This window comes from Cantharellus anzutake (assembly GCF_015039405.1).
Source record: "Cantharellus anzutake strain C23 chromosome Unknown EI90scaffold_19, whole genome shotgun sequence".
NCBI lineage: Eukaryota > Fungi > Basidiomycota > Agaricomycetes > Cantharellales > Hydnaceae > Cantharellus > Cantharellus anzutake.
In genome coordinates, this window is record NW_024066969.1 from 38802 (window position 1) to 61664 (window position 22863).

Below are 22863 nucleotides of genomic sequence, written 5' to 3' on the forward strand. Positions count from 1 at the left end.
AGGGGAGTGTCAACCTGACCAGAGGTGTCAAGGACAACCAGAAATGGACAGAGGTTGCAGAAGGTGCGGAAGCGGTGCATGGTCGATAGAACAGACATCGGGTTGGGGCTGGTATGGATGGGTTCGGGTCGGAGGAATTGCCTGTCGGCATTGATTCGCCACTGATGGAGCCCCGGGATTTGTCAGTCGTGACACTAAGAAGGGATATCACCTCAGTCTCTGACTTGAGAACTGAGGGAAAAGAAAAACCTAGCACCCTGTGCAATTTATACAATGTGTACTAATATCGCTTGCAGTACCAACACATGGTTGTTGGTAAGGGTTAATACATAGAACAGAAAGAGTAGGCAGAAATGGGTATCAGCAGTGATCCCATCAACACTGCATCAGACAAACTAATAAGGTAAATAGATTGTCATTAACCACAATGATATCCAACAAGAACTATGACCATACTGTTAGAAACCACCTCCACCTAATGCAGGCATTTAGTGTAATGGTAACACACTCTAGGTACCTATGCAGGGCTCTGCAGTTCGACTCCCAGAATGTCCATATTTTATGCATTAAGGTTCCTGAGACCATGTGTACAAATTCCAACACATACATCAAAGTCATTGCTAACATCACACCTGCCACAGCCTTTTTTTGTAATTTCTTGATTAGGGGCGTTCACAGTACCACAAGTCAGCCAAAAGTTAATCAAAAGACGAAGTCACAAGTCAGCCGCAAGACTCACCAACTTGTGACAAGTCAGTCACAAGACTCACTTTTGTCTTGGGGCTCTGGGGCTGCAAGAGTGCCAAAACTGGTTTAAAAACAGGTTCCAAAACTCGGCCTTAAGCTGATTAAACCCCATGCTGAGTCACATGTACTACTATCCTATACTGTACAGTTTCTTCCTCACCTGATTGGGTAGCTGCAATGCAATGCAAGCGTGCAGCTCCTTCAACAGTGGTACCCACACCAAATAAGCATGCTAACCAGTCTACTGGTCTAAAAACTGAGGAGATCAGTACCCCCACCACATGCCGCATCAAGTGGCTTGCCAACCCCGCATGGACAGATCGGCTGGTATCCTACTTGCTTGAAAACCCGTCTGTGCGTCTCAAACTATGTGGAGATTCTTCCCAGACAGCGAAGGCAGAGAGCCGGTCAAGGGTCTGACTGATTTATGTTCCAGTTCAGTGTCCATACTTTTACTTGATTTGTTTTTTTTAGGTTTCTACTGGTGAGAAGAAGAAGGACTACTGGGCTACCATTGCCAAGTGTCATATCCATCCCCGGCCATCGACTTCCGATCCCTCTGATCCCTCTGGTCTACCTCCGCTCCTTCTTCACTAACCTTGGAGCTCCCATATTCCGCAATCCCCTCGGTACCCCTCAATGGTCACCACCCCCTCCTTTCAATTTATTACCTATGCCTCCCTAAGTACAGAGCCCCAAAGGCTTCCGGACAGCTCCGACGTCCGCTAGCACACTCCCACCTCCACTGGGCAATACACTCGCTTGCCCTGCAGAGCCCACCTTCGGGCCTATCCCTCCTTTCCGTTTCTGGGTTATCACCTACCTTTCCGTTAACCCTGTAACCCGACTCATCGATGATATTCAATCGGCTAATGTTTAACCCCGTTAGCTCCGCTCCACTCGGCTCTGCCATTTGGGGACCTGCCTTCGCTGTAACTATATATACTGTCATATCCATCCCCGTCCAACGACTTCCAGTACCTCCGATCCCTCCGGTCTACCTCCGCTCCTTCTCCACTAACCTCGGAGCTCCTGTATTCCGCAATCCCCTCGGTACCCCTCAATGGTCACCACCCCCTCCTTTCAATTTATTACCTATGCCTCCCTAAGTACAGAGCCCCGAAGACTTCCGGACAGCTCCGACGTCTGCTAGCACACTCCCACCTCCGCTGGGCAATACACTCGCCTGCCCTGCAGAGCCCACCTTCGGGCCTATCCCTCCTTTCCATTTCTGGGTTATCGCCTGCCTTTCTGTTAACCCCATAACCCAACTCATCGGTAATATTCAGTCGGCTAATGTTTAACCCCGTTATCTCCGCTCCGCTCGGCTCCACCATTTGCGGACCCATCTTCGCTGTAACTATATATATATCCAACTTGTACATAGGTCACACTTCAGTAATAAAATCGACTAGAGTTTACCCCCCTTCAGTTCTGGTTGCCAGTTAGTAAGTTAGTGTCATATCCATGCATACCCGACCCCGACCCGACTTCCGGACCTCCACCCTCTTCACCTCCGGAGTCATACCCTACCACTGCCGTTCCAATACTCACCTCCGGTCCTGGCAACACACCTCCTTCTACCCCTCACACCACCTCTACTCCTCCTCCCCTATCTCCGTCCGCTCTGATACTCACCTCGGACCGAACACCGCCCCTCTCGCCACCCTCCTACTACTTCTCCACCCTCCTACTCCGCTCCTCCTTCACAACACCTCCACCCTCCCGTCATCCTCCTACGCTTCCCTGTCCGCTCCGATACTCACCTTCGGACCTGACAACTCTCCTTTCCACCACTCCTTCTCCCTTACCTTTCCCCTCTCTCCTCCCTCTGGTACTCCTCTGCCACCCTCCTGCCAAGTTACGACCTTCCACCGCTCGTACCTTTGCTCCGAGCCTCCGTCATAGTCCCTACCTTGGACTTTGACTCCACCTCAGTCTTAGTCCATTGCATTGGTGACCTCATACTACGTAAACACCATTGCCAATATCCCTCGGACTTTCAACCCCGCCTCCATAACCTCCGTAAGCTCCACAACCCCCGAGCTTCACGGATCGCCTTCGGCACTTTCGCCGCTTGTAATGTATCTCCTGTGTTTTCCCCTCATCCCTATTTGGACTACAGCTTCTTCCCATTCTAGCCAGTTAGTCATCACCCCCACTTCTCCTCATCCTCCTGCCCTCTGGGCCTTGCCCTCCCTACCTCCTTTCAGACGTATCACAGGTCCTGCCTTATGACCTTCGGTACCGCTCCGCTTCTTCTACCCTTTGTTTCCGTTTGGACGTCTTCATCCCGATTCGGTTCCCCTTTGTTTTCCTTGTGCTTTCGTGTCAGGGCACACACCCTGACTAGCCCGGACCCGGACCCGCTTCCGGACCCGCTTCCGGACCCGCTTCCACCCGCTGTGCTTCCCGCATGCATGCACGCTCCGCGCGCCGCATGCTCCGGACCCGGTTTCTACCCCCTCATGTGACTTCCAGGTATCCCCGGAAGTTTTGCTGATATTGTGGCCACTGTGGGAAGATGAGAAGTTAGCTTCCTTCTCATCTCCTTACCCACAGTAGGCAAGTGTATATACTTGCCCTTCTTTTATCTCATCTCCTTACCCACAGTAGGATTGTGCCCTGGATAGGGCTGGCCAGACCAGAGGCTGTGGACCATAGGGGAGGGTCATGGGGACCCGGGAGTCGACCCCTGACATTTCGCCCCCTCCATTATATATATCGGCACTTGTACATACTCATTTTGGTTCAGTCCAAAATCGACCTGAAATGCCCCCTAGAGACTTCCTGCTCACCTACTGTGAAATTAAGGACCAAATGGACAAACAGCAATGGCACAGCGCTCCACTTGAGTCGCTGAGGCCAAGGTCCCTCCACGCTAAGTCTCCGATTCCACTCCGGAGTCGTCTGTATCAGCCCCCGTTCTAATAGTTAGGGCAAGGACGTGTTACTTGGCACAGCACTCCTGGCATAAGTCGCTGAGGCCGAAGCCCTCCACCATGGAGACTTTCCTTCGTCTCAACCTGGTCTCTGACATATACCCAACTTGTACATAGGTTACACTTCAGTAATAAAATCGACTAGAGTTTACCCCCTTCAGTTCTGGTTGCCAGTTAGTAAGTTAGGGCATGGACGTGTTACTTGGCACAGCGCTCCTGGCACAAGTCGCTGAGGCTGAAGCCCTCCGCCATGGAGACACTCCTTCATCTCAACCTGGTCTCTGACACCAAGTCTATTTGGGATCGGGATGACAAGCCTGAACATGCTTTTTACATCAAGGACTTAGCCCACTATACCACTGCAATTCAAGGGCAAATCAGTTGGTGTGTTGTATTTTGAGCACGCAAATTCAATCATCAACCTTCATCCGACAGGCTTGAAACACAGTACAACAAGTACCTTAAGTTCCTGAAGGAAACAGGCCAGGGTGTTAAAACAGATGAGGAAATTGAAGAAATCCACACAAATAAAATGGGTATGTAGAAATTTCCTCATATGTTCATGCACTAATATTCCTAAATATTAGCGGAGATACACTCGAGGTCCCTGTCATATCTGTGCATACCTGATCCCGACTCCCGGACCTCCATCTTCACTGTCATATCCATCCCCGGCCATCGACTTCCGGTCCCTCCAATCCCTCCGGTCTACCTCCGCTCCTTCTTCACTAACCTCGGAGCTCCCGTATTCCGCAATCCCCTTGGTACCCCTCGATGGTCACCACCCCCTCCTTTCAATTTATTACCTATGCCTCCCTAAGTACGGAGCCCCGAAGAGTTCCGGACAGCTCCGACATCCGCTAGCACACTCCCACCTCTGCTAAGCAATACACTCGCCTACCCTGCAGAGTCCACCTTCGGGCTTATCCCTCCTTTCCATTAACCCCGTAACCCGACTTGTCGTTAATATTCAGTCGGCTAATGTTTAACCCCATTAGCTCCGCTCCGTTCGGCTCCACCATTTGTGGACCCGTCTTCGCTGTAACCATATATATATCCAACTTGTACATAGGTTACACTTCAGTAATAAAATCAACTAGAGTTAACCCCCTTCATCTGGTTGCCAGTTAGTAAGTTAGGGCACGGACGTGTTACTAGGCACAGCGCTCTTGGCATAAGTCGCTGAGGCCGAAGCCCTCCGCCATGGAGACTTTCCTTCGTCTCAAACCTGGTCTCTGACATTCACCACCTCCGGAGTCCTACCCTACTGCTGTCTGTTCCGATATTCACCTTCGGTCCTGACACCACACCTCCTCTCACCCCTCTTGCCACCTCCACTTCTCCGTCCTTCTCCTGCCCTATCTCTGTCCACTCCAATACTCACCTCGGACCGGACACCATTCCTCTCACCACCCTCCTCTCACTCCTCACAACACCTCCACCCTTCTGTCACTCTCCTACCCTTCTCCCATCCACTCCGATACTCGCCTTCGGACCTGACACCTTTCCTCTCCTCCACTCCTCTCCCCTTTCCTCTCTCCTCTCTCTTCCCTCTAACCCTCTTCCACTGACCTTCCACCAAGTTACGACCTTCCACCACTGTCCTGTACCTTGTACTCAGATGCCACTCATACCTTTGCTCCAAGACTCCATCATAGTTCCTACCTTGGACTTTGACTCCACCTCGGCTTTAGTCCATTGCATTGGTGACCTCATACTACATAAACACCATTGCCAAAATTCCTCAGACTTTCAACCCCGCCTCCATAACCTCCATAAGCTCCATAACCCCCGAGCTCCACAGATCACCTTCAGCACTTTCACCGCTTGTAATGTATCTTTCGCATTTTCCCCTCATCCCTATTTGGACTGCTGCTTCTTCCCATTCTAGCCAGTTAGTCATCATCCCCACTTCCCCTCATCCTCCTGCCCCTCTGGGCTTCACCCTCCTTACCTCCTTTTGGATGTACCACAGGTTCTGCCCTATGACCTTCGGTACTGCTCTGCTTCTGTCATCCCTTTGTTCCCGTTTGGACGCTGAAAGAGGGCTCGCGGCTCTCTATGCCGACTAAGCTCATGGGGCCAAACTCTCCAAAACTCCTACTTCTTGACTAGACTTCGTACGCTCTCGATCCTTAAACTCCGGTGTGGGTTCTCCGGGATTCCGCAAGGTCTGGGCTCAGTGTCCACTACTCACTCATTGTGAGCTAGATCACTGCCCTTATTCCTACTGTTGGAATTCCACACACTCACACCCTCTCTAGCGCATCCTAGCACCTTAGAGAAAATGGGGAGGGGAGAACTTCTTTTCCAAAATCCGGTATGTACAGGATATAAGGAACAATTATTTTTAGAATAATTGATGGGAAATATTGGTACCATATGGCACCTGCATACCTTATTAGGCGAAATAATAAAAAAGGGTAACAGTAACAATAAAAGAATATCAATCAATATCTGAAATGATGGCAAAATATGAAAATATAAGGAAATAAGCGATTTCTCAGCGGATTTATGGAATTAAGAGCCGAAATTAAAAACGAAGCCGGAGATAAATTTTACACAGCCGATAAGCCGATAAGCATTTTTACCAATTTATTAGACGCCGTGGGAACGTGTGAGGCTGGAATTCTGGGTTGCTGCTTGAGATTCCCACGCCTGCACATGCCCGTGCCTAACTTGTCCAATGCAGAACTCCGTCAATTCTCCACCGATTGGGACGTTGTAGGCGGGATAATCGCCCACGCACAGACTCGGCTCGGATATCCGATTCTACGATTAGGAAACGACCTTCATTCACGCGACGACTCGGTACAAGTTTGGTATCTAAAAATAGTACTAATTCCTACGATCCCATCGATACCAAGAACGTCCTAATCGGTGGAGAATTGACGGAGTTCTGTGTAGGGCAAGTTAGGCACGGCAGGTCACGAGTATGTGCGGGCGTGGGAATCTCAAGCAGCAACCCAGAATTCCAGCCTCACTCGTTCCCACGGCGTCTAATAAATTGGTAAAAATGCTCATTGGCTGCATAGTAGTTCTATTCAGTCACATTTCCAATTTCGGCTCATAATTCCGTAAATCCATTGAGATATCGCTTATTTTCTTATATTTTCATATTTTGCCATCATTTCAGATATTGATTGATATTCTTTTATTGTTACTGTTACCCTTTTTTATTATTTCGCCTAATAAGGTATCCAGGTGCCATATGGTACCAATATTCCCCATCTATTATTTCTAAAAATAATTATTTCTTATAATCCTGTACATACCGGATTTTGGAAAAGAAGTTCTCCCCTCCCCCAAAAATTCTCTAGGACGCGTTGGAGTGAGTGTGTGGAATCCAACAGTAGGAATAAGGGCAACTGTCTAGCCCACAACGAGTGGGTAGTAGATTAGTTGAGCCCGGACCTTGCGGAATCCCGGAGAACCCACACGGAGTTTAAGGATCGAGAGTCAAGCGAAGTTTAGAGAGAAAGTAGAGAGTTTAGGAGAGTTTGGCCCCACGAGCTTAGTCGGCATAGAGAGCCGCTAGCCCTCTTGCAACGTTCTTGGTATCGTCAGAATCGTACGAATTAGCACTATTTTTATATGTCAAATTCGTATCGAGTTGTCGCATGAATGGAAGGGGTTTTCTGAATGGTGGAATCGGGTATCCGAGTCGGCTCTGCATGTGGGCAATTATCCCACCTACAATGCCTTCGTTCCGATTCGGACCCCCTTTGTTTCCCTGTGCTTTTGCCCTCTCCATTATATATATCGGCGCTTGTACATACTCATTTTAGGCCTTAGTCTAAAATTGACCTGAAATGCCCCCTAGAGACTTCCTGCTCGCCGCCTATGAAATTAAGGACCAAATGGACAAACAGCAATGGCACAGCACTCTGCTTGAGTCGCTGAGGCCAAGGTCCCTCCTTGCTAAGTCTCCGGTTCCCCTCCAGAATCGTCCACCCTTGCCCAGTTCTAACAGTTCCCTTGGTTTGATGATTTGGATGGAATTTGGTCCACACTTCCAAAACATTCCATTGACTTGATCTCAAATTCAACTGTGAGACAAGCCCAAGGGTCCGAAAACCTTTCTTCAGCCTCGCCTACTATGGATACAAATGTACTGGAGTCTCAGGATGCAACTCTGGCTGAGGTGTTGGAAGATGGCATGGACTTGGTATGTAAAGGAAGGATGAAACCGGTTAGTAGTTACTGACTCCAAGATATTAGAATAGTGTGTCGCTACTCCCAATTTCATCTTCCCCTTCCCCACTTCCATCACCCCATACTACCTTACTCGATGAGCAGCTGCAGAGTGTTGATACCAAACCTAAGGTTGACCCAAGGTTTGCACCCCAGCACTTGCAGCTCCCCGCTCCTATTACACCAACCTCAAGATCTATGACACCAGGCACATCTTCAGCCCATACCATGGCACAGGGTATCAAGGTAAAGCGAGACTCACTTGCTGATTTCCATGAAGCAAGCAAATTTGAGTCTGAACTCGCAGAGCGAGAGTCAAACCAGCGGCATGCAGAATACATGGCACACATTGCTACACATAGACAGTGTGAGGCAAATAAGCATGAACACAGAATGCCCAAGTTACAAATCCGCCAACTAGAGCTGCAGCAACAGCAGCAATTGGATGTGCACCAGGCACAGCAGCAGTTGGAGTCGCAAGAGGCACAGCAGAACCCTTTCATGCCAACTGGATTTCCACTCACACCCCCAATGTTACTTGCCACACCACAAATAGACCTTGGCGAAAACCTCCTTGGACTTGACTCGGCACCTAATCAATTCTAGTTGCACACTCTTTTTTTTCTATTTAGTACTATGGCTTTCAGTGTTGTCCATACACCTGATAAAATAAAGCCTCTTGAACATGTTGGCGCTTCCGCTGACCTTCTGTTTCTCCTGCTATCTGCAGTTCTGTTGGCACCCAAATAAACCCTTCAACTTCTTCATCATCTTCCCTCTCATCATGACCATGCAACCCATCTTCAACCCACCACAAGAAATCCTCATCAGACTCAAAGTTCTCTTCATGTGCTACCAATGAGTGAATGATAAGGCAGGCACGGACCCATTCAAGAGCAAGTTTGTAGTCATGCACACTATTGATTTGTTGACAGAGCCCCCAAAGAGATTGGAATCGGCCTTTAAGGAAACCTACTGCATGCTCTGACCGGATATGGACCTGAATTGACAATTATCAGTCACTAGGGGAGGATCAGTTGAATATTTAGACTTATGGCAGAAAGATGGTAGTTGAACTGTTGGTTAGCTGGTATAAGAGATTGTGGCTTCTTGTATGGTACCATGCACCATGGTGTCAAACCATAAGCAGAGTCCCCCCATAGCCACTCACCATCTCAGAACAATTGGTCAGATTCCTTATAAGCACACGACTCTTTAAAGGCCATGGAGTCATGGACACTCCCTGGTGGGCCAAGAACATAGTCAATTATGCGTAGATTTTGAAGTGTCACTAACTAAAAGCAGTGAGTCAAAGCTTCATGAAAATGGAATGGCATACCATTAGGCTAAGGGAGTAATTGGATTTGCGGTGTAGGAGAAATAATGGTCACTATGGAAACCCATTATGGAAATATGCCAGATAAATCACAAAACCCCATACAACAAGTAGATCTGAGAAAATAGAAGAACCTGAATTTTAACGAAATTTTATGAAATTTTACAAATTATTACGACTACATACGATAAAATGGAAGAAAGAAAATTAGCAAAAATACTTCAAGCTTAGCATCAACAAGACGGAATTCTCGGGTAAATTTATAGCAAATATTAAACCAATAATTAGGACAATCGACCAAGATTTGACTATAAAAACAACCAGAGAACCTCCACGGAAACTACTTTCCCACGTCTGCACACATAGCCAAGGATGGAAGTACCATGGAACAAGGATTCCTTAGGAACTAATGCAAAATTCAAAGTCGTGTTTATAAACGACAGAGATATGACTAAAACTCCCAGAAAACAAGGACAATGTTTAAAAAGCAAGCATGAAGAACAAACAGTAACGACTGAGACGAGCTTGATAGCCCATTAGAAAGGAAGGGATCTAATCTTAATCCACCCAAATTTTCATAATAAAAGGATCACGCATTAATGAGATATCCAATAATGGGAATAGCAACATCAAAAGTCCGGGCTCAGGGAAAAGACAATGTTTACATAGGATCCATAATTAAAACATACAACGAAATTTACACGGGAATTATGAAAAATAGGGAACTATAGTTATGCAAATTTTCAGCCCAAACGGTCCAGCCATTGTGAAGCTATACCAATGACGGGAATATAGAAATCCACATCATGTTTAATGACACGTGAGGGTGGCAATGCAAAGGGAACCGGCCATCAGAACCGAGATCTGCACTTCAGCAGATCGCAAAGACCAATTTCCATCCAAATAAGGAAGAGCCCGGTCAAAACAAAGCACAGAAAGTGCAAAACAACCTTAGATCATGAGGGAAAAATCTGAAATAAATCACGGAAGCCCATATGAAGGATACAAACACCCGCGCATACCATAAATCCTGAACATTTAAACAGAAACGGCACCCACATACAAATGACTATGGGAACGACGCACGTGATTACCGAATGTGTGCACAAACTTTTGCAAACTTGACGAATACCAGGAAATAGAACACAACTTTAGTACCATTGGAAAGGTGGGAATAAATGAAAATTTATGATACCAAGAACATGAAAAACCATCCAGAAATGAATAAGATACAAGGACATGAAGTTAGAAACCTGAAAACACATGGGAAGACAGCTTCAAGAGGTCCAGAGCCCTAAATAAGATACATAAAAACATGATATCTTCAAGGACGACCTACTATAACAACGAACAATACATATGGAGGATTAGGATGCAATAATACAAAGGGGAATCAGGGGAGATGAACGAAATCCACGAAATCCACTAAACTATGACAGACCATGGCAGGAATTTTAGGGAACAATATTCTAATGAAGTGGAGAGCTATAATACATTTGTTTGAGTAATTCTTGACTACTAGCAACTTTTTCTTTCAGTTCTAAACCTGAATAATTCATTCATTTACCATTTCAAGTCTCATTTTAACTAAATGTTGCTGAACAAAAATGGAATAAATCAGCTGAAGGTCTCAGTGCAGCTGTACGCATAGTAATGCAAAGTTTGAATTCAGAATTACCGAGTCATAGCGAATTTAATGGTAAATATGAGGAATTTGAAATAGGAAACTGCGGCAAATGCAGTGCAGTCAAGTTCTAATTAACCATTAAAATAGCCTAGGCAAGGAAGGACAATAAGGATTCTAGGTGCAGTCTGACCACAGTAGAGCCACAGTTCAGCACAGCAAAGCACAGTAGAACTATAGCATGAAAATTTCATTTTTTATTCAGTTTGAGAAAAATACACTGTAAATAAATCCTGTAAATATGAGGTAGAGTGTGAAAAAGGAAGGCGACCCAAGGAGTATAAAAGGGAGACCCTTTCTGCGACTTTTTTCCCCCCTCAAAGTAAGAAAATAGAGTATTATTTTTCTCAAGCATTTCTGGTTGTCACTCCAGTGCGAAAAAGTGATATACAGTTAAGATTGCCACTGTAGTAAAAGGCAGCAATTAAGGAGAGAAATATTAAGTAGATATTTCAACAGGAGAGCTGGTTAACACTCCAGATTTCAAAGTGTAAACACAAAACAGTTATTTTGCTACTGTTAAAACAAGCAATAAAATAAGACAAAAATAAAACAAACTCAAGGGACACTCCAGACACAATCTAAATCCATTAACTGAGTAGAATCTTTGAAACTTCACCCAGTAGAAGATTTAATTCAAGTTAAATTCCAAATTAAACAACGCTACACAGAATTACACCCAGACAAATTAAGAAATTTCGATAAAGGAACAGCTCTGCAGGGCTCGGTTTATCTGTAAGTCAATTCCCAGAAACTTTTAGACTAACCCATAAAAATAGAATTAGCCAAAACACTCAGATTGGTACTATAATTACAACAAAAACTACTACTACACTTCCCCATCCTAACTAAAGAACTGGGGAACAGCTTGGTGGTGGTCTCGTTTGAACCTCCCAACTGACCTTCCTTTGTTCTCTCCTTCAGCGGTCAAAGAATTGTTCACCATAATGTCCTGGCTTTGCATGGAGTGGTATTAGTGTGCCATCCACCATACAAAATCCTGGTCTCCAAGTGGGGCATGAGACTCGTTCCACCCAATCAGAAGCTTCCCACTTCTCCAATGCACTTGGCCAGTGGATTGCTTGGTCATGAAGAGAGAGGAATGCCGCAATTATCCATCTTGTAGAATTAATGACTGCTCCAGCACTGCAGCCTGCCCATTGCGTGACAGCTTCAACTGATACACCGTTCCCAAATTTACCAAAGCAGTAAAGAGTTATCGCGAGCTGGTGTGATATGGGGGCTTGTTCCGCATTAGAGCTGTTGTAAAATATTGGATGTTCTCAGATAAGAGATAGAAGAACATCAAAGGAATGAGGTGAGACACGTAGGTTGTGGTGGAAGTGCCATGCATCGTCCTCTTTGTAACACTGAAGTACAAAGGAAAGCTGGCTGCACTTGGGAACTGAATGCGGGAAGAGGACTCTAGTGGTAACAACATTTTAAAGAAACTGCTGGACACATCGGATGGCTTGAACATGGGAGTGATGGAGCCTCGTGTAGGTTTCAACAAGGTCTTCATAGGTTGAGTGGGATGAAAGGATAGATGAATGAGATAGCAATTCTATAGTGCTACCAGTGGACTTGGAGGATGAGGTGCTACTGCTGCTGCTGCTGGAACTTGTACTTGTGCTATCAGTGTCAGATGAGGTTTCGGACTCGGAGTCGTCATCAGTGTCAAAATCGGAAATGGATAGATCACTCAGCTCATCGATAGAGTGAAGGTTGCAGAGAAGACTGCATCGTTGATGTCAGTACTGGGCTTGGAGGCTGGATGCATGCTTGAGAGCAGCATGGATTAAGTGCTCATGTTCACTAAGAATGGGCATGCAGAGTGAACATTTGTTAGAGATGTGTCGCGGATTCAGATGACTCCAGAGTGGAACCGGAGACTTAGTGTGGAGGGACCTTGGCCTCAGCGACTCAAGCGGAGCGCTGTGCCATTGCTGTTTGTCCATTTGGTCCTTAATTTCACAGTAGGCAAGCAGGAAGTCTCTAGGGGGCATTTCAGGTCGATTTCGGACTGAGCCCAAAACGAGTATGTACAAGCGCCGATATATATAATGGAGGGGGCAAAAGCACAAGGAAACAAAGGGGATCCAAATCGGAACAAAGATGTCCAAACAGGAACAAAGGGTAGACAGAAGCGGAGCGGTACCGAAGGTCATAAGGCAAGACCTGTGATACGTCTGAAAGGAGGTAGGGAGGGCAAGGCCCAGAGGGGCAGGAGGATGAGGAGAAGTGGGGATGATGACTAACTGGCTAGAATGGGAAGAAGCAGCAGTCCAAATAGGGATGAGGGGAAAACGTGAGAGATACATACATTACAAGTGGCGAAAGTGCCGAAGGCGATCCGCGAAGCTCAGAGGTTGCGGAGCTTACGGAGGTTACGGAGGTGGGGTTGAAAGTCCGAGGAATATTGGCAATGGTGTTTACGTAGTATGAGGTCACCAATGCAATGGACTAAGACCGAGGTGGAGTCAAAGTCCGGGGTAGGGACTATGACGGAGGCTCGGAGCAAAGGTACGAGTGGTGCCCGAGTACAAAGTATGGGACAGCGGTGGAAGGTCGCAACCTGGTGGGAGGTCGGCGGAAGAGTACCAGAGGGAGGAGAGAGGAGAAAGGGAAGAGAGAAGGAGTGGCAGAAAGGAGGGTTGTCAGGTCTGAAGGTGAGTATCGGAGCGGACGGGGGAAGCATAGGAGGATGACAGAAGGGTGGAGGCGTTGTGAAGGAGGAGCGGAGGAGTAGGAGGGTGGCGAGAGGGGCGGTGTTCGGTCCGAGGTGAGTATCGGAGTGGACGGAGATAGGGGAGGAGAGGGAAGGAGGAGTAGAGGTGGCATGGGAGGTAGAAGGAGGTGTGTTGCCAGGACCGAGGGTGAGTATCGGAACGGACAGCAGTAGGACAAGACTCCAGAAGGTGGGGAAGGAGGAGGTCTGGAAGTCGGGTTGGGATCGGGTATGCACGGATATGACAACATTATGTAATCCATTCAAATCCTTCATGACCGGAGAGGCTGTTTTGACACACTTTTTTTGCACGCAACTATGAATGACCTCAAAAGTGGATCAAAAGAGGTCAAAAGTCAAGCTCAAAAGTCGCTAGGAAAGTCCAACTTTTGGCAACTCTTGTGGGCGTTGTACTTTTCGCTACTGTGAACACCCCTATTGTATTTTTTTTGTGTTGGTGTGAGAAAAATAACAAATTTGATTACCTCTCGCGACATAAGAACATGAAAACGAAATAAGGGGGCAGTGCAGAGTCAGTGGGGAAGTCACCGACGACAACGCATCCATCACGTGCACTAGCCCCGACCTCATTCCCACGCTCTTCTATCCATGTCCTTCTTCTGCATCGCCCGCCGGACTGCAGCCGAAGCTTATCACAAGAAGGCTTCATGTGTGCAAATTTATATAAGGCAATTCAGATCCTCTTTTCCTTCCTCTCATCAAAATCCGTTGGTGTGTTGCTGTCCTCCTGCCAATCTATGCGTGCCTGTCGAACACTGGCAACTTAGGGACTTCCGCGATCTGGGTCTCAGCCACCACCCACGATTCCTACTCGCGCACCAAGGAGGCAGATCCCAAATGCTGGATGTGTAATAGCTGTAGCTAGTGGGAAGGGTGGCGTAGGAAAAAGCACAGTTGCAAGTAATATTCAAATCTCTTCATCTTAATACGACAAACTAATTTTTTTATGACGGTTAAATAGCGAATCTTGCATTGGCGTTGGCCATGACAGCGCAGACCAGTCACGGTCGCAGCCTTCGAGTTGGGTTGTTGGACTTGGATATCTTCGGGCCGTCAATACCCAAATTAATGGGTCTTGAAAATTCCTCTGAGCCAGAACTCACCAAAGGCGAGTCCGGCTGCCCCCATAGATGGCAACTATCTACTGAAGTGCTATTCTCAAAAAAGACGGTCATCTAGTGCCGTTGCACAACCATTCCATAGCATGTATGTCGATGGGTTTCCTCCTTCCAAGATCTACGGCGGGCGATGCACCTGCCGTTGTATGGAGGGGACTTATGGTTCAGAAGGCAACTCAACAACTTTTGTTTGACGTTGACTGGCGAGATGAAGGCGGACGGGGATTGGATGCCTTAGTCGTCGATATGCCTCCAGGGACTGGGGACGTGGCATTGACATTCGGTCAACTTGCGAAAGTCGATGGTAATGATCTCCCAATGTCTCTGCACATGTTCTGATCGAGCATTGTAGGCGCCGTTATTGTCTCAACACCACAAGATGTGGCATTGATTGATGTAGCAAAAGGTGTTTCAATGTTCCGAAAGGTTGACATCCCTGTGAGTGTTCACTGTGATCCTATGTGGAGAAGCGAACACCCCACTGATAACGCACTTCTAGATACTGGGTGTAGTCCTAAATATGTCGCATTTCGTATGCCCATCGTGTTCGAACGCACATCAGATATTTGGACCGACAACTTCATTCCACAACATGGCGTCCGATAGGGGGATACCAGTCCTCGGCGAACTGCCCCTTGTGAGCTCGGTGAGCACCGGCGGTGACTGTGGGATTCCTGCTATCGTTGGACATGTTGAGGACGCGGAACGCGAGGAATCCTCAAATGAAGTGAAGAGAGTACTCTCAGATATTGCAAGGAGTGTCTGGAAAAATGTCGGCGCTGCGAAGGGCTGAGCTTTTGTCATGGAGATAAATTATTCCACCGCTGCAACCCACTGCCGCTCTCAAGCTTGACCATTCAATATTAATCTGATCAGCTCTGAGCGTTATTACACATTGGCATCGTGACTGCTTACCAAGAAGGCTGAACGCTCCAGATCCGCGCAAACCCCGAATGATGAGGCAGGGTCGTTGGCTTCCACGGAACTGACAGTGGCAGCGCCGATTGTCGGAAAGTCCTGTGACTCCGTCCGATCCACCTATCAACTACCAATTGATGCTGTGGATCCGATGGGAATGACTCGCACATTGAACCAATGCTAAAGGTTTTGTGATGTCGTTAAGGTGCCAGTAGCCAAGTATAATATCCTGGGAGCCACACTTGGTTAGGATGTACAAGCATTCACATTCCCAGTCGATCGTAATTTCTGCAATATTTGGGATTTTTTGAATGATTCGCCAAGTCAGGATTGCAGTTAGCAAATCCTATATAGCTATGCAGAGATGTTGTCGTAATCATGTCTGCTGCTACATACAAATTCCTAATAATTAGTCGATGACGGTTTTCACAATCTATGCCGCGCCGCGCCTCGGCGGGAACGACAACCCTGAGGCCTTGAGGCACTTTGGGCTTTAGAATCAGTAGAATTTGAAGACCCAGTTTCGACACCGACCCGTAGGGTGGTTCCTAGAGGATGTACATCTTGCTCAGAGGGAAAATTTACGGGACCCGCTGCGGAGTGGCGGGAAGCCGGGAAAAAGGAATGTAATAGCCGAGAGTTCTAAATAAAGGATCATACATAAAGCTAGTTAGATGTAAATCCGCTGAGTTGAGATATCAACATGCAAGTATTCATTGATTGAACAGTAGGAATATCCGTAAAGTGGGACTTGCCAACGGAGCGGGTTCTACCCGGGCGAAGACGGGTACACTCTGGTCGCCTCTGGGAAAGTCGACAATGTCAAGCGCCATTTTGGGGTGCAGATTACTTTCACTTTTCCTTTTTCAAAGATTGATTGGATGCCTCATGCAACTGCTATATAAGTACCTCCGATGGGTTTCCTTTCCTCTAGCCTTCTCTCACCAGTCTTCCAAGTACCCACGGTCCAGACTACTCCCTGATTCACGCCGTCTGCACTAGCTATCGATCAGCAGTAGCACGCACTCCGCCAAAAATCACAATGCGAGTCTGGAGTGCCATCATCATGCTCGCTCTACTTCCCAAAGTTGCCACAGCCCATTTCCATGTCGGCGCGCTCACTTCCCCCTATGGCAAGCGAATTGTTATAACAGCTTCGCAAGCAGGTGAACCGAAATCAAATCTGAAGTAAAATTTGCTCTTACTTAGTGTTTGCACCACAGACACTAGCTGCGATAATGTAGTCGACAACTCGAAAGGCGAGGGCGAAAATATTGAGGAAGCTGCGCCCGGGGTAATTAACGGCACAGTTTGCGACCATTCTGTTACTGTTTCCGTTAAGGGCTGGTTCGTCGGTGATATTTGGTTCATTGCGTCGGATGGAACGAGGGGATATTGCTATCTGGTTGGACAGGCCTCAGCCTGCACAGAAAACCCCGGTTGGATTTGGCGCGATAACATGTGGTGCGAAGCACCGCACATATGCTAAGTGTCAATATCTGGCGGAGCTGGCACCTTGGTAGGGATTGCAGAATGCGCCTGCATCCGGAATTTATGTCAACCATGCAAAGGGGAGCCACAAAGAAAATAAACCTATGTCGACAATAAATCCGGCGAGCTCATAAACTTTGTAATTTTATGCAATTTTTATTGGAGAACCTCACCACGAAATGGATGAAGAAGTAAATCGCAGTAAAAAAAAAAAATCGGGAAAATCAGGAATCCCAAGTGAAAATCATGGTGTGATACCCTGGTACCCGTATTATGGTTGGGGACGCCAGCAAAAATACTCGGAATGTATCTCCGTGGATTGTTTAATAAAACAAGTGGACAGCCTTCGGCTCGATCGAGTCCAGTTATGTACAATATCAGTATTGACATCATTCACCAAGCAGCCACTTGGGCCAGCACATGACGCCCCCGCCTCATTATTTAGATTCTCAAGGCCTAACCGCCGCATTGTCAATTATACCCTGCCCAGACGCCTTCCTTTTCCGCGCGAGGACCCACCAGCTGATCAAGTCCTTATTGTCACTTTCAGTGCCGGGCGCCGCAGCAGCATCCCCCAACAATCGCTTTCATTTTGGGAGCAGGTGCGGAAGGTGTAGAGCCATGATATCAGATTCTGCCATCGCGGCAGGTAGAGCACCTAAATACATACTATTCTCAATCATTCAGGGCGGAGTCTGTCATCCATTTCGCTTGGATATCCACATTGGACCCTGGGCGAGGCAGGCGAAATTTGTCGAAATGGCGATTTGAGTCGTCAAAGTGAAGGCGCGCTTTGAACCGGAGCAACGCTTTATCCTGGGTGATACGTTGGATTTCAGTGCCACAGCAGTGGCTCCAGCAGGGTCATATAGAAACCAATTTGCAGGATGCCCAGAACGACGGCTCAGCACGATACGGTAGTACATCTGACCCGTTATGCATAATGAATAAGACCCTAAAAGAAGAGAGTGGGAATAGGGCTCTGGCCTAGCTGAAAGGAACTTACCTTGGAATGAATGTAGTTCACCAGAGACTCCCTGTGCACCGAGGTTGAAGAGGTAGTTGAGAGAACGGGTGCCGTTCCCGGCAACTATAGGGAAGTTGTTCGCAAGAGCCACGAGAAACGTGGTAGGGGGGAAAGAACTTTGGAGCCATTTCGACAACATCAACCCAAATGTTCACTCTCTGATAGAAGAGCACCACAATGTTGACAGGGGTTTGGGCGCCATCGTAATACAAAGGAGGTTGGGATGAAAAGACGAAAAACTGCGCCAGTGCACACTCCGACTGCAGGAAGCACCGGATAGGGTAGGACAGAGGACCGAAGAGACAGGAGCAGGTTGGTTCGTGCCCTGTCGTCATTGCCGGTTAGAGATGGCATTTCGTGTGCGGCGCGGATTTGCAGCGATCATCGGTGATTCAAGGGCACGCCGATTTCGCGAAAGGATGGCTTCAGGGTGGATGGACATGGATGTGGAGAAAGCACATACCTCTAAACGACTCTCAATAACCTAAAACAACTGAGGTTGAGACAGCGGACAGCAGAGAGAAATCTGGAAGTGATGAACAAAAGGAAGGGAAGCCCCTGGTCTGTAGTCATCACGATGGTGCAAGCAAAGGGAATAAGTCAATCGGAAGGCGGTAACTGGTCACACAGAGGTCATCGTTTATAACGTTTAACTCGGATTTCCCTTAGTAAAAATTGCCGAATATCAGGCCAAGATATCAACTGTACCAGATGTCGTGCCATATACATACATTGTTTCCCGGGTAATTTACGAAGGAATACTGACCCGGCAATATTGTACTCCGCGGTATCATACTATTTCTTGGTTTCTTACTTTGGCAGGTGGCGCATGCTGCGCTGGCATAGGTAAGTCTTATGTAATCTCTTTACATAAATCGCGACTATTATATTCGGCTAACTCCGCTTCGAGGGAAGACTCATCGAGTCACCGTGTAACTCTTAAAATGCCAGGGACAATTGTCAATTACGCTTAGTGCCATGGACGAGTTCGATCGTGTTCTTGATGCTCTGCTAGATACAGTCACCCCAGATAATGGTCTGCCCTACGATTGAGATTTATCGTTCCTCTAGGAGTGGCTTGTTAATATTTTTTCGTAGTGCCAGAAGATACAATTCTCGCTCTCAACTTACTGGTATCTCATACTGTCGTAGCAGCTCTCGACCTTCTAGATAAGAAGTGCGGTATGTGATCCAGGGTCCTCGGATACTCGTTCGCGACTAAACTACTGGCATGACCTAGTGACGAGATATGATACACCAGGGGGACGTAAAGCCTACATCGTGTCCGGCAGCACCGACTCGTACGCCGTGGAAATAGACGTATTCAGGAACACACCACCATCTGCGCTCGAAAACGATTCATATACTACGACCGAAAGCCGATTATTCAGAACCCCTCGTCATTTCTGCACGTGTCCTGCGTTTGCTTACACCGTTCTCCTTCGAAGCCCAAGGTCACCTCTGGATGATGAAGAGGAAGAGCTTTCACCTTTGGTGGTGCGCGTCTTATCTGGTTTAATGACGATGTTTCCAACATACTGATGCCACAAGCTTTTGTGCACAACTGGCGATATCCTTATCTATTTCTGGATCCTGGTGGCTTGCTTGGCCACAGTGCAAGCACGTTCTTGCCGTCCTGCTGGCATCGCGGCTACATAAGTGGACCGTGAGAACAGTCTCTTTCCAAGAACTGGATGGAATATATACTGAACTTTTCGCATCTCCGACATAAGCACTGGTTTTCGAATCATTTCACAAATCTGTGGTCATATCGACAAGTCGTGAAATGTATATGGGTGGATAAAATAACGAAAAAAATTATACTCGTAAGGCTAAGACTGTGCCCACGTGGAGTGGAGGGTGCAACAACGGCCAGGGCCAATAAGGCACGATGGTATCTGAATGGAGGAGTAAAGTAAATGGGAGATACATATGAAGCTGTATCTAAAGCGTTTTCGTCTTCGCTAGTTTGATCTCGTGTCCGTGGAAGTGCTTCCCTACTTTTCAGGAGGAAAACACACATCCAGAAAGTCGGCGAACTCGTTGAGGTCCTTGCACAAGTCGCGTATATGGGGAGGAATACGTCGATCCGAATTCTTGGTTTCAGTCGTGTCATCTCCCCCATTATCAGGATCCTGCAATTCCGAAGATCTGGGGGTGTTCCTAGCAAAACCAGTGGCAGACGAGACAGCGGTAGAGGATGCAGTATCGGGAGGAATGGAGGTGGACGAAAGCCAATCCGCAAGCTGTCGAATTGATGCGGCATCGGAGAAAATCCACCATTGTTCTGACTCATCTTCATCTTCCTCTTCATCGTCTTCAGCACTACGATGCGCATCTTCTGGCCTTTTCCCCCATACGAAAACGAAGTATGCCCAATTCTTCATCGATTCACGAGTGCGGTGCGATAACGAGGCTCGACTGCGCCTCGGACCCGTTGCAAGGTTGTTGGGATGAGATAGAGCGTGATAGATTCGCCCCGATGAGTCCACACCCAGAGGCTGATACCGAAGTCTGCAAGCCTGAAGTCCAGTTGCATGAGACACCCGTGATTGAAGCAACTCGATCTTATGTTTCCCTCTGGCGGCCGTCAACTTGTCGGTAGCACATAAGTGAATGGGACAAACAAAGGAACTCTCACACATGCTTACTTTTTCACTTAGATTCCGTCGCTCAGGTTTGGGCGCTTGTTCAATCGCTTTGCGTAATTCCTGCCGGGTGACACTCCAGCGTTCTGCGATGTTCTTCAACTCAGTAGCCTTCTTTTTGTTGACTTCTGCTACTTTCTCCATCCTAGGAAAAGTTTGAGCACTGGGGGTCTGTCGTCTCTAATTGATGACATACCCATCATCGAATTCTTGGCGGATAAACCGAGTCTTCACCGTCTCTTCAATAAGGGATAATATCACAGGTATCAGCTGTGAAGAATCTATAAGAGTCTCGCCGCTGCGGCGAGTTAGCCTTGTGCGCTCAATTAATTGGGCAGACACTGGGGCAGGGGTCTCTAGGTGTGAATAAAGGATGTCCTTAAGCGATTCTACCGCACGCCATACATCTTCAAGATTCGCGCGGGGTGACTTGATGGTTTTCAAGACGTTTCTAAAAATCTAGGCAGTGGCAATTAGCTAGGGCAGATGGATCTTGGCAGACCTGTTCTTACTGAGTTGGTTTCACGATCAGATTCGTCTCGCGAGATTAGAGTGACAAGGCTGATCACGATCGCTTTACAGGTTTGGTCCGAGAACGTATCAAAGTAGTCAAGTGATTCGACATGCTTCTTAGCTAACCCTAGAACCAGAGAGAAGCGATAGCAAAATTCCCTGATCTGCACATCAAGTCACCTGGGAAGTCAAGCTATTCTCAAACACATGAATAAAAACAGACCTGGATGCGGTCCTCAACAGCCTCCCTGCTTAGGGACTTGTTCATAGGCATCCAACGAGGACATGACGGGCTTAAAACCTTTTTCGGGCGAGTAGAGCGGCGTGTCTTTGCCTTCCAAATTGGTTGAGCAATATTAGCCACGCGTAATAGGTGCGGTTAAGGTCTTACCTCATTGGACGCGTCAAGCGCGTCAATCGCACGCTTTTTAGCAGGGGGCGCATCAAGCCGGGTCTTCTTTGTTGCAGGTTGGCTGGGGAGTTTTGCAAAATTTGATGAACCGCTCACTAAATTCTCGTTAGTGATACCGAAGACATCGACTTTCCGTTTCAGCGGTGATGTCAAACGCAGCGGAGTAGAAGCCTGAGATGCATTTCTCCGAACCGAATCAAACGGAATCTCAACGAAAACACGTCGAGGCGTTGCAGTCGCCATTCGACCCACAGCCGGATGGAAATTAGGGTTTGTTGTCGCTTGTTTGGCAACAGACATGTAAACAGTCGTTTGCCAGCACTCCAAGCTGAACTGGCTACGACTGGTCGCCGTTCGAGTTGCAAAACACTCCAGTCCTCCATGGCGACCAGGAGGAGCGGGTTCTCTTGATTACATTAGGCATGCATTTCCAATCGCAAGTTTGACTGTTCAGAGAGTGCTGGAGGTCGAAAAACAGCATGCAAGGAATCCACAGGCACACTAAACTATCAATTTTCGAAATCCCGTGTTCGCAGCGCGCGTCCATAGAGCGACGATGACTGGGTACGAGTCTGTAGGCATCCTCCTCACCGATATACCATAAATTTGTCGCCATCAGCGACAAGTAGCTCGGACTGGCCGAAATTTATGTCCATATCAGGGACTGTGTGCGCTATCAGCCTCAGTTTTTGGATCTGTTGTCTACCGACAGAGTATGTCGTGGTTTCTCTCGTCGGCAGGGACCTCATCAGCCGAAAGGCAATGTGGTTATTATGAACGAAGTACACTGGCTCATTCCTTGAGCATCCATGCACAAATGTCTGTATAGCAAATGTGATTAGCAAAAGACATCTAGGCTCGCCCTTCGGGTGTGAATGACGTCACTGCTTGTGGCTTCCCTTGGTGATTGCTTGCCATAGTGCCTGTGCCCCGAGGCGGGCAAACATGTGGGATCTGAAGATTTAAAAGTCTAACGCTCTTGCTGGATCTGCACGTGTTGCATCTAGCATACTCATTTGGGTGGTCCTTAAGAAGCTCACTCCGGACACTGTGATCCATCCCGGAACGGCTTTGCGGTTGTGGA

General features: G+C 47.5%; 6 protein-coding genes across 6 annotated transcripts; 5 read left to right on the forward strand and 1 right to left on the reverse strand.

The window, feature by feature from the left end:
* Positions 1 to 3939: 3939 nt before the first annotated feature.
* On the forward strand, positions 3940 to 4509 carry EI90DRAFT_3122335 (uncharacterized protein; the record flags this gene model as incomplete). Its single annotated transcript, XM_039063490.1, has 3 exons — positions 3940 to 4073; positions 4125 to 4225; positions 4277 to 4509. The coding sequence occupies 3 exons, from the start codon at positions 3940 to 3942 to the stop codon at positions 4507 to 4509; spliced, it is 468 nt and encodes a 155-aa protein (XP_038916866.1).
* Positions 4510 to 7788: 3279 nt separating this feature from the next.
* EI90DRAFT_3122336 (uncharacterized protein) lies at positions 7789 to 8489 on the forward strand (the record flags this gene model as incomplete). The annotated part of the gene is made up of 2 exons (XM_039063491.1): positions 7789 to 7857; positions 7911 to 8489. 2 exons carry the CDS (start codon positions 7789 to 7791, stop codon positions 8487 to 8489), a joined length of 648 nt encoding a protein of 215 aa, XP_038916867.1.
* Positions 8490 to 14189: 5700 nt separating this feature from the next.
* On the forward strand, positions 14190 to 15622 carry EI90DRAFT_669867 (P-loop containing nucleoside triphosphate hydrolase protein). The gene is made up of 6 exons (XM_039067933.1): positions 14190 to 14363; positions 14420 to 14552; positions 14614 to 14760; positions 14820 to 15074; positions 15123 to 15208; positions 15270 to 15622. Exons 1-6 carry the CDS (start codon positions 14241 to 14243, stop codon positions 15561 to 15563), a joined length of 1038 nt encoding a protein of 345 aa, XP_038916868.1. The 5' UTR covers positions 14190 to 14240; the 3' UTR covers positions 15564 to 15622.
* An 839-nt stretch (positions 15623 to 16461) lies between these two features.
* On the forward strand, positions 16462 to 17352 carry EI90DRAFT_3288820 (uncharacterized protein). The gene is made up of 2 exons (XM_039067126.1): positions 16462 to 16854; positions 16912 to 17352. Exons 1-2 carry the CDS (start codon positions 16731 to 16733, stop codon positions 17175 to 17177), a joined length of 390 nt encoding a protein of 129 aa, XP_038916869.1. The 5' UTR covers positions 16462 to 16730; the 3' UTR covers positions 17178 to 17352.
* Positions 17353 to 19184: 1832 nt separating this feature from the next.
* EI90DRAFT_3153955 (uncharacterized protein) lies at positions 19185 to 20049 on the forward strand (the record flags this gene model as incomplete). The annotated part of the gene is made up of 4 exons (XM_039065900.1): positions 19185 to 19242; positions 19305 to 19388; positions 19447 to 19703; positions 19822 to 20049. The coding sequence occupies 4 exons, from the start codon at positions 19185 to 19187 to the stop codon at positions 19936 to 19938; spliced, it is 516 nt and encodes a 171-aa protein (XP_038916870.1). The 3' UTR covers positions 19939 to 20049.
* Positions 19912 to 22063, reverse strand: EI90DRAFT_3053619 (uncharacterized protein). Its single transcript, XM_039060031.1, has 6 exons — positions 21759 to 22063; positions 21591 to 21701; positions 21367 to 21531; positions 21051 to 21313; positions 20858 to 20999; positions 19912 to 20800 (listed from the first exon to the last, which is right to left on the reverse strand). The coding sequence occupies exons 1-6, from the start codon at positions 22020 to 22022 to the stop codon at positions 20204 to 20206; spliced, it is 1542 nt and encodes a 513-aa protein (XP_038916871.1). The 5' UTR covers positions 22023 to 22063; the 3' UTR covers positions 19912 to 20203.
* Between the last annotated feature and the right edge of the window lie 800 nt (positions 22064 to 22863).

Coding starts and splice junctions, on each gene's coding strand:
- EI90DRAFT_3288820 (XM_039067126.1), top strand. CDS start 16,731: ATGCGAGTCTGGAGTGCCATCATCATGCTCGCTCTACTTCCCAAAGTT. Junction 16,855..16,911: donor TATAACAGCTTCGCAAGCAG/GTGAACCGAAAT, acceptor TTTGCACCACAG/ACACTAGCTGCGATAATGTA.
- EI90DRAFT_669867 (XM_039067933.1), top strand. CDS start 14,241: ATGTCCTTCTTCTGCATCGCCCGCCGGACTGCAGCCGAAGCTTATCAC. Junction 15,075..15,122: donor TCAACTTGCGAAAGTCGATG/GTAATGATCTCC, acceptor CGAGCATTGTAG/GCGCCGTTATTGTCTCAACA. Junction 15,209..15,269: donor TCCGAAAGGTTGACATCCCT/GTGAGTGTTCAC, acceptor ACGCACTTCTAG/ATACTGGGTGTAGTCCTAAA.
- EI90DRAFT_3053619 (XM_039060031.1), bottom strand. CDS start 22,022: ATGGCGACTGCAACGCCTCGACGTGTTTTCGTTGAGATTCCGTTTGAT. Junction 21,532..21,590: donor CTGTTGAGGACCGCATCCAG/GTCTGTTTTTAT, acceptor CTTGATGTGCAG/ATCAGGGAATTTTGCTATCG. Junction 21,314..21,366: donor CTGATCGTGAAACCAACTCA/GTAAGAACAGGT, acceptor GCCACTGCCTAG/ATTTTTAGAAACGTCTTGAA.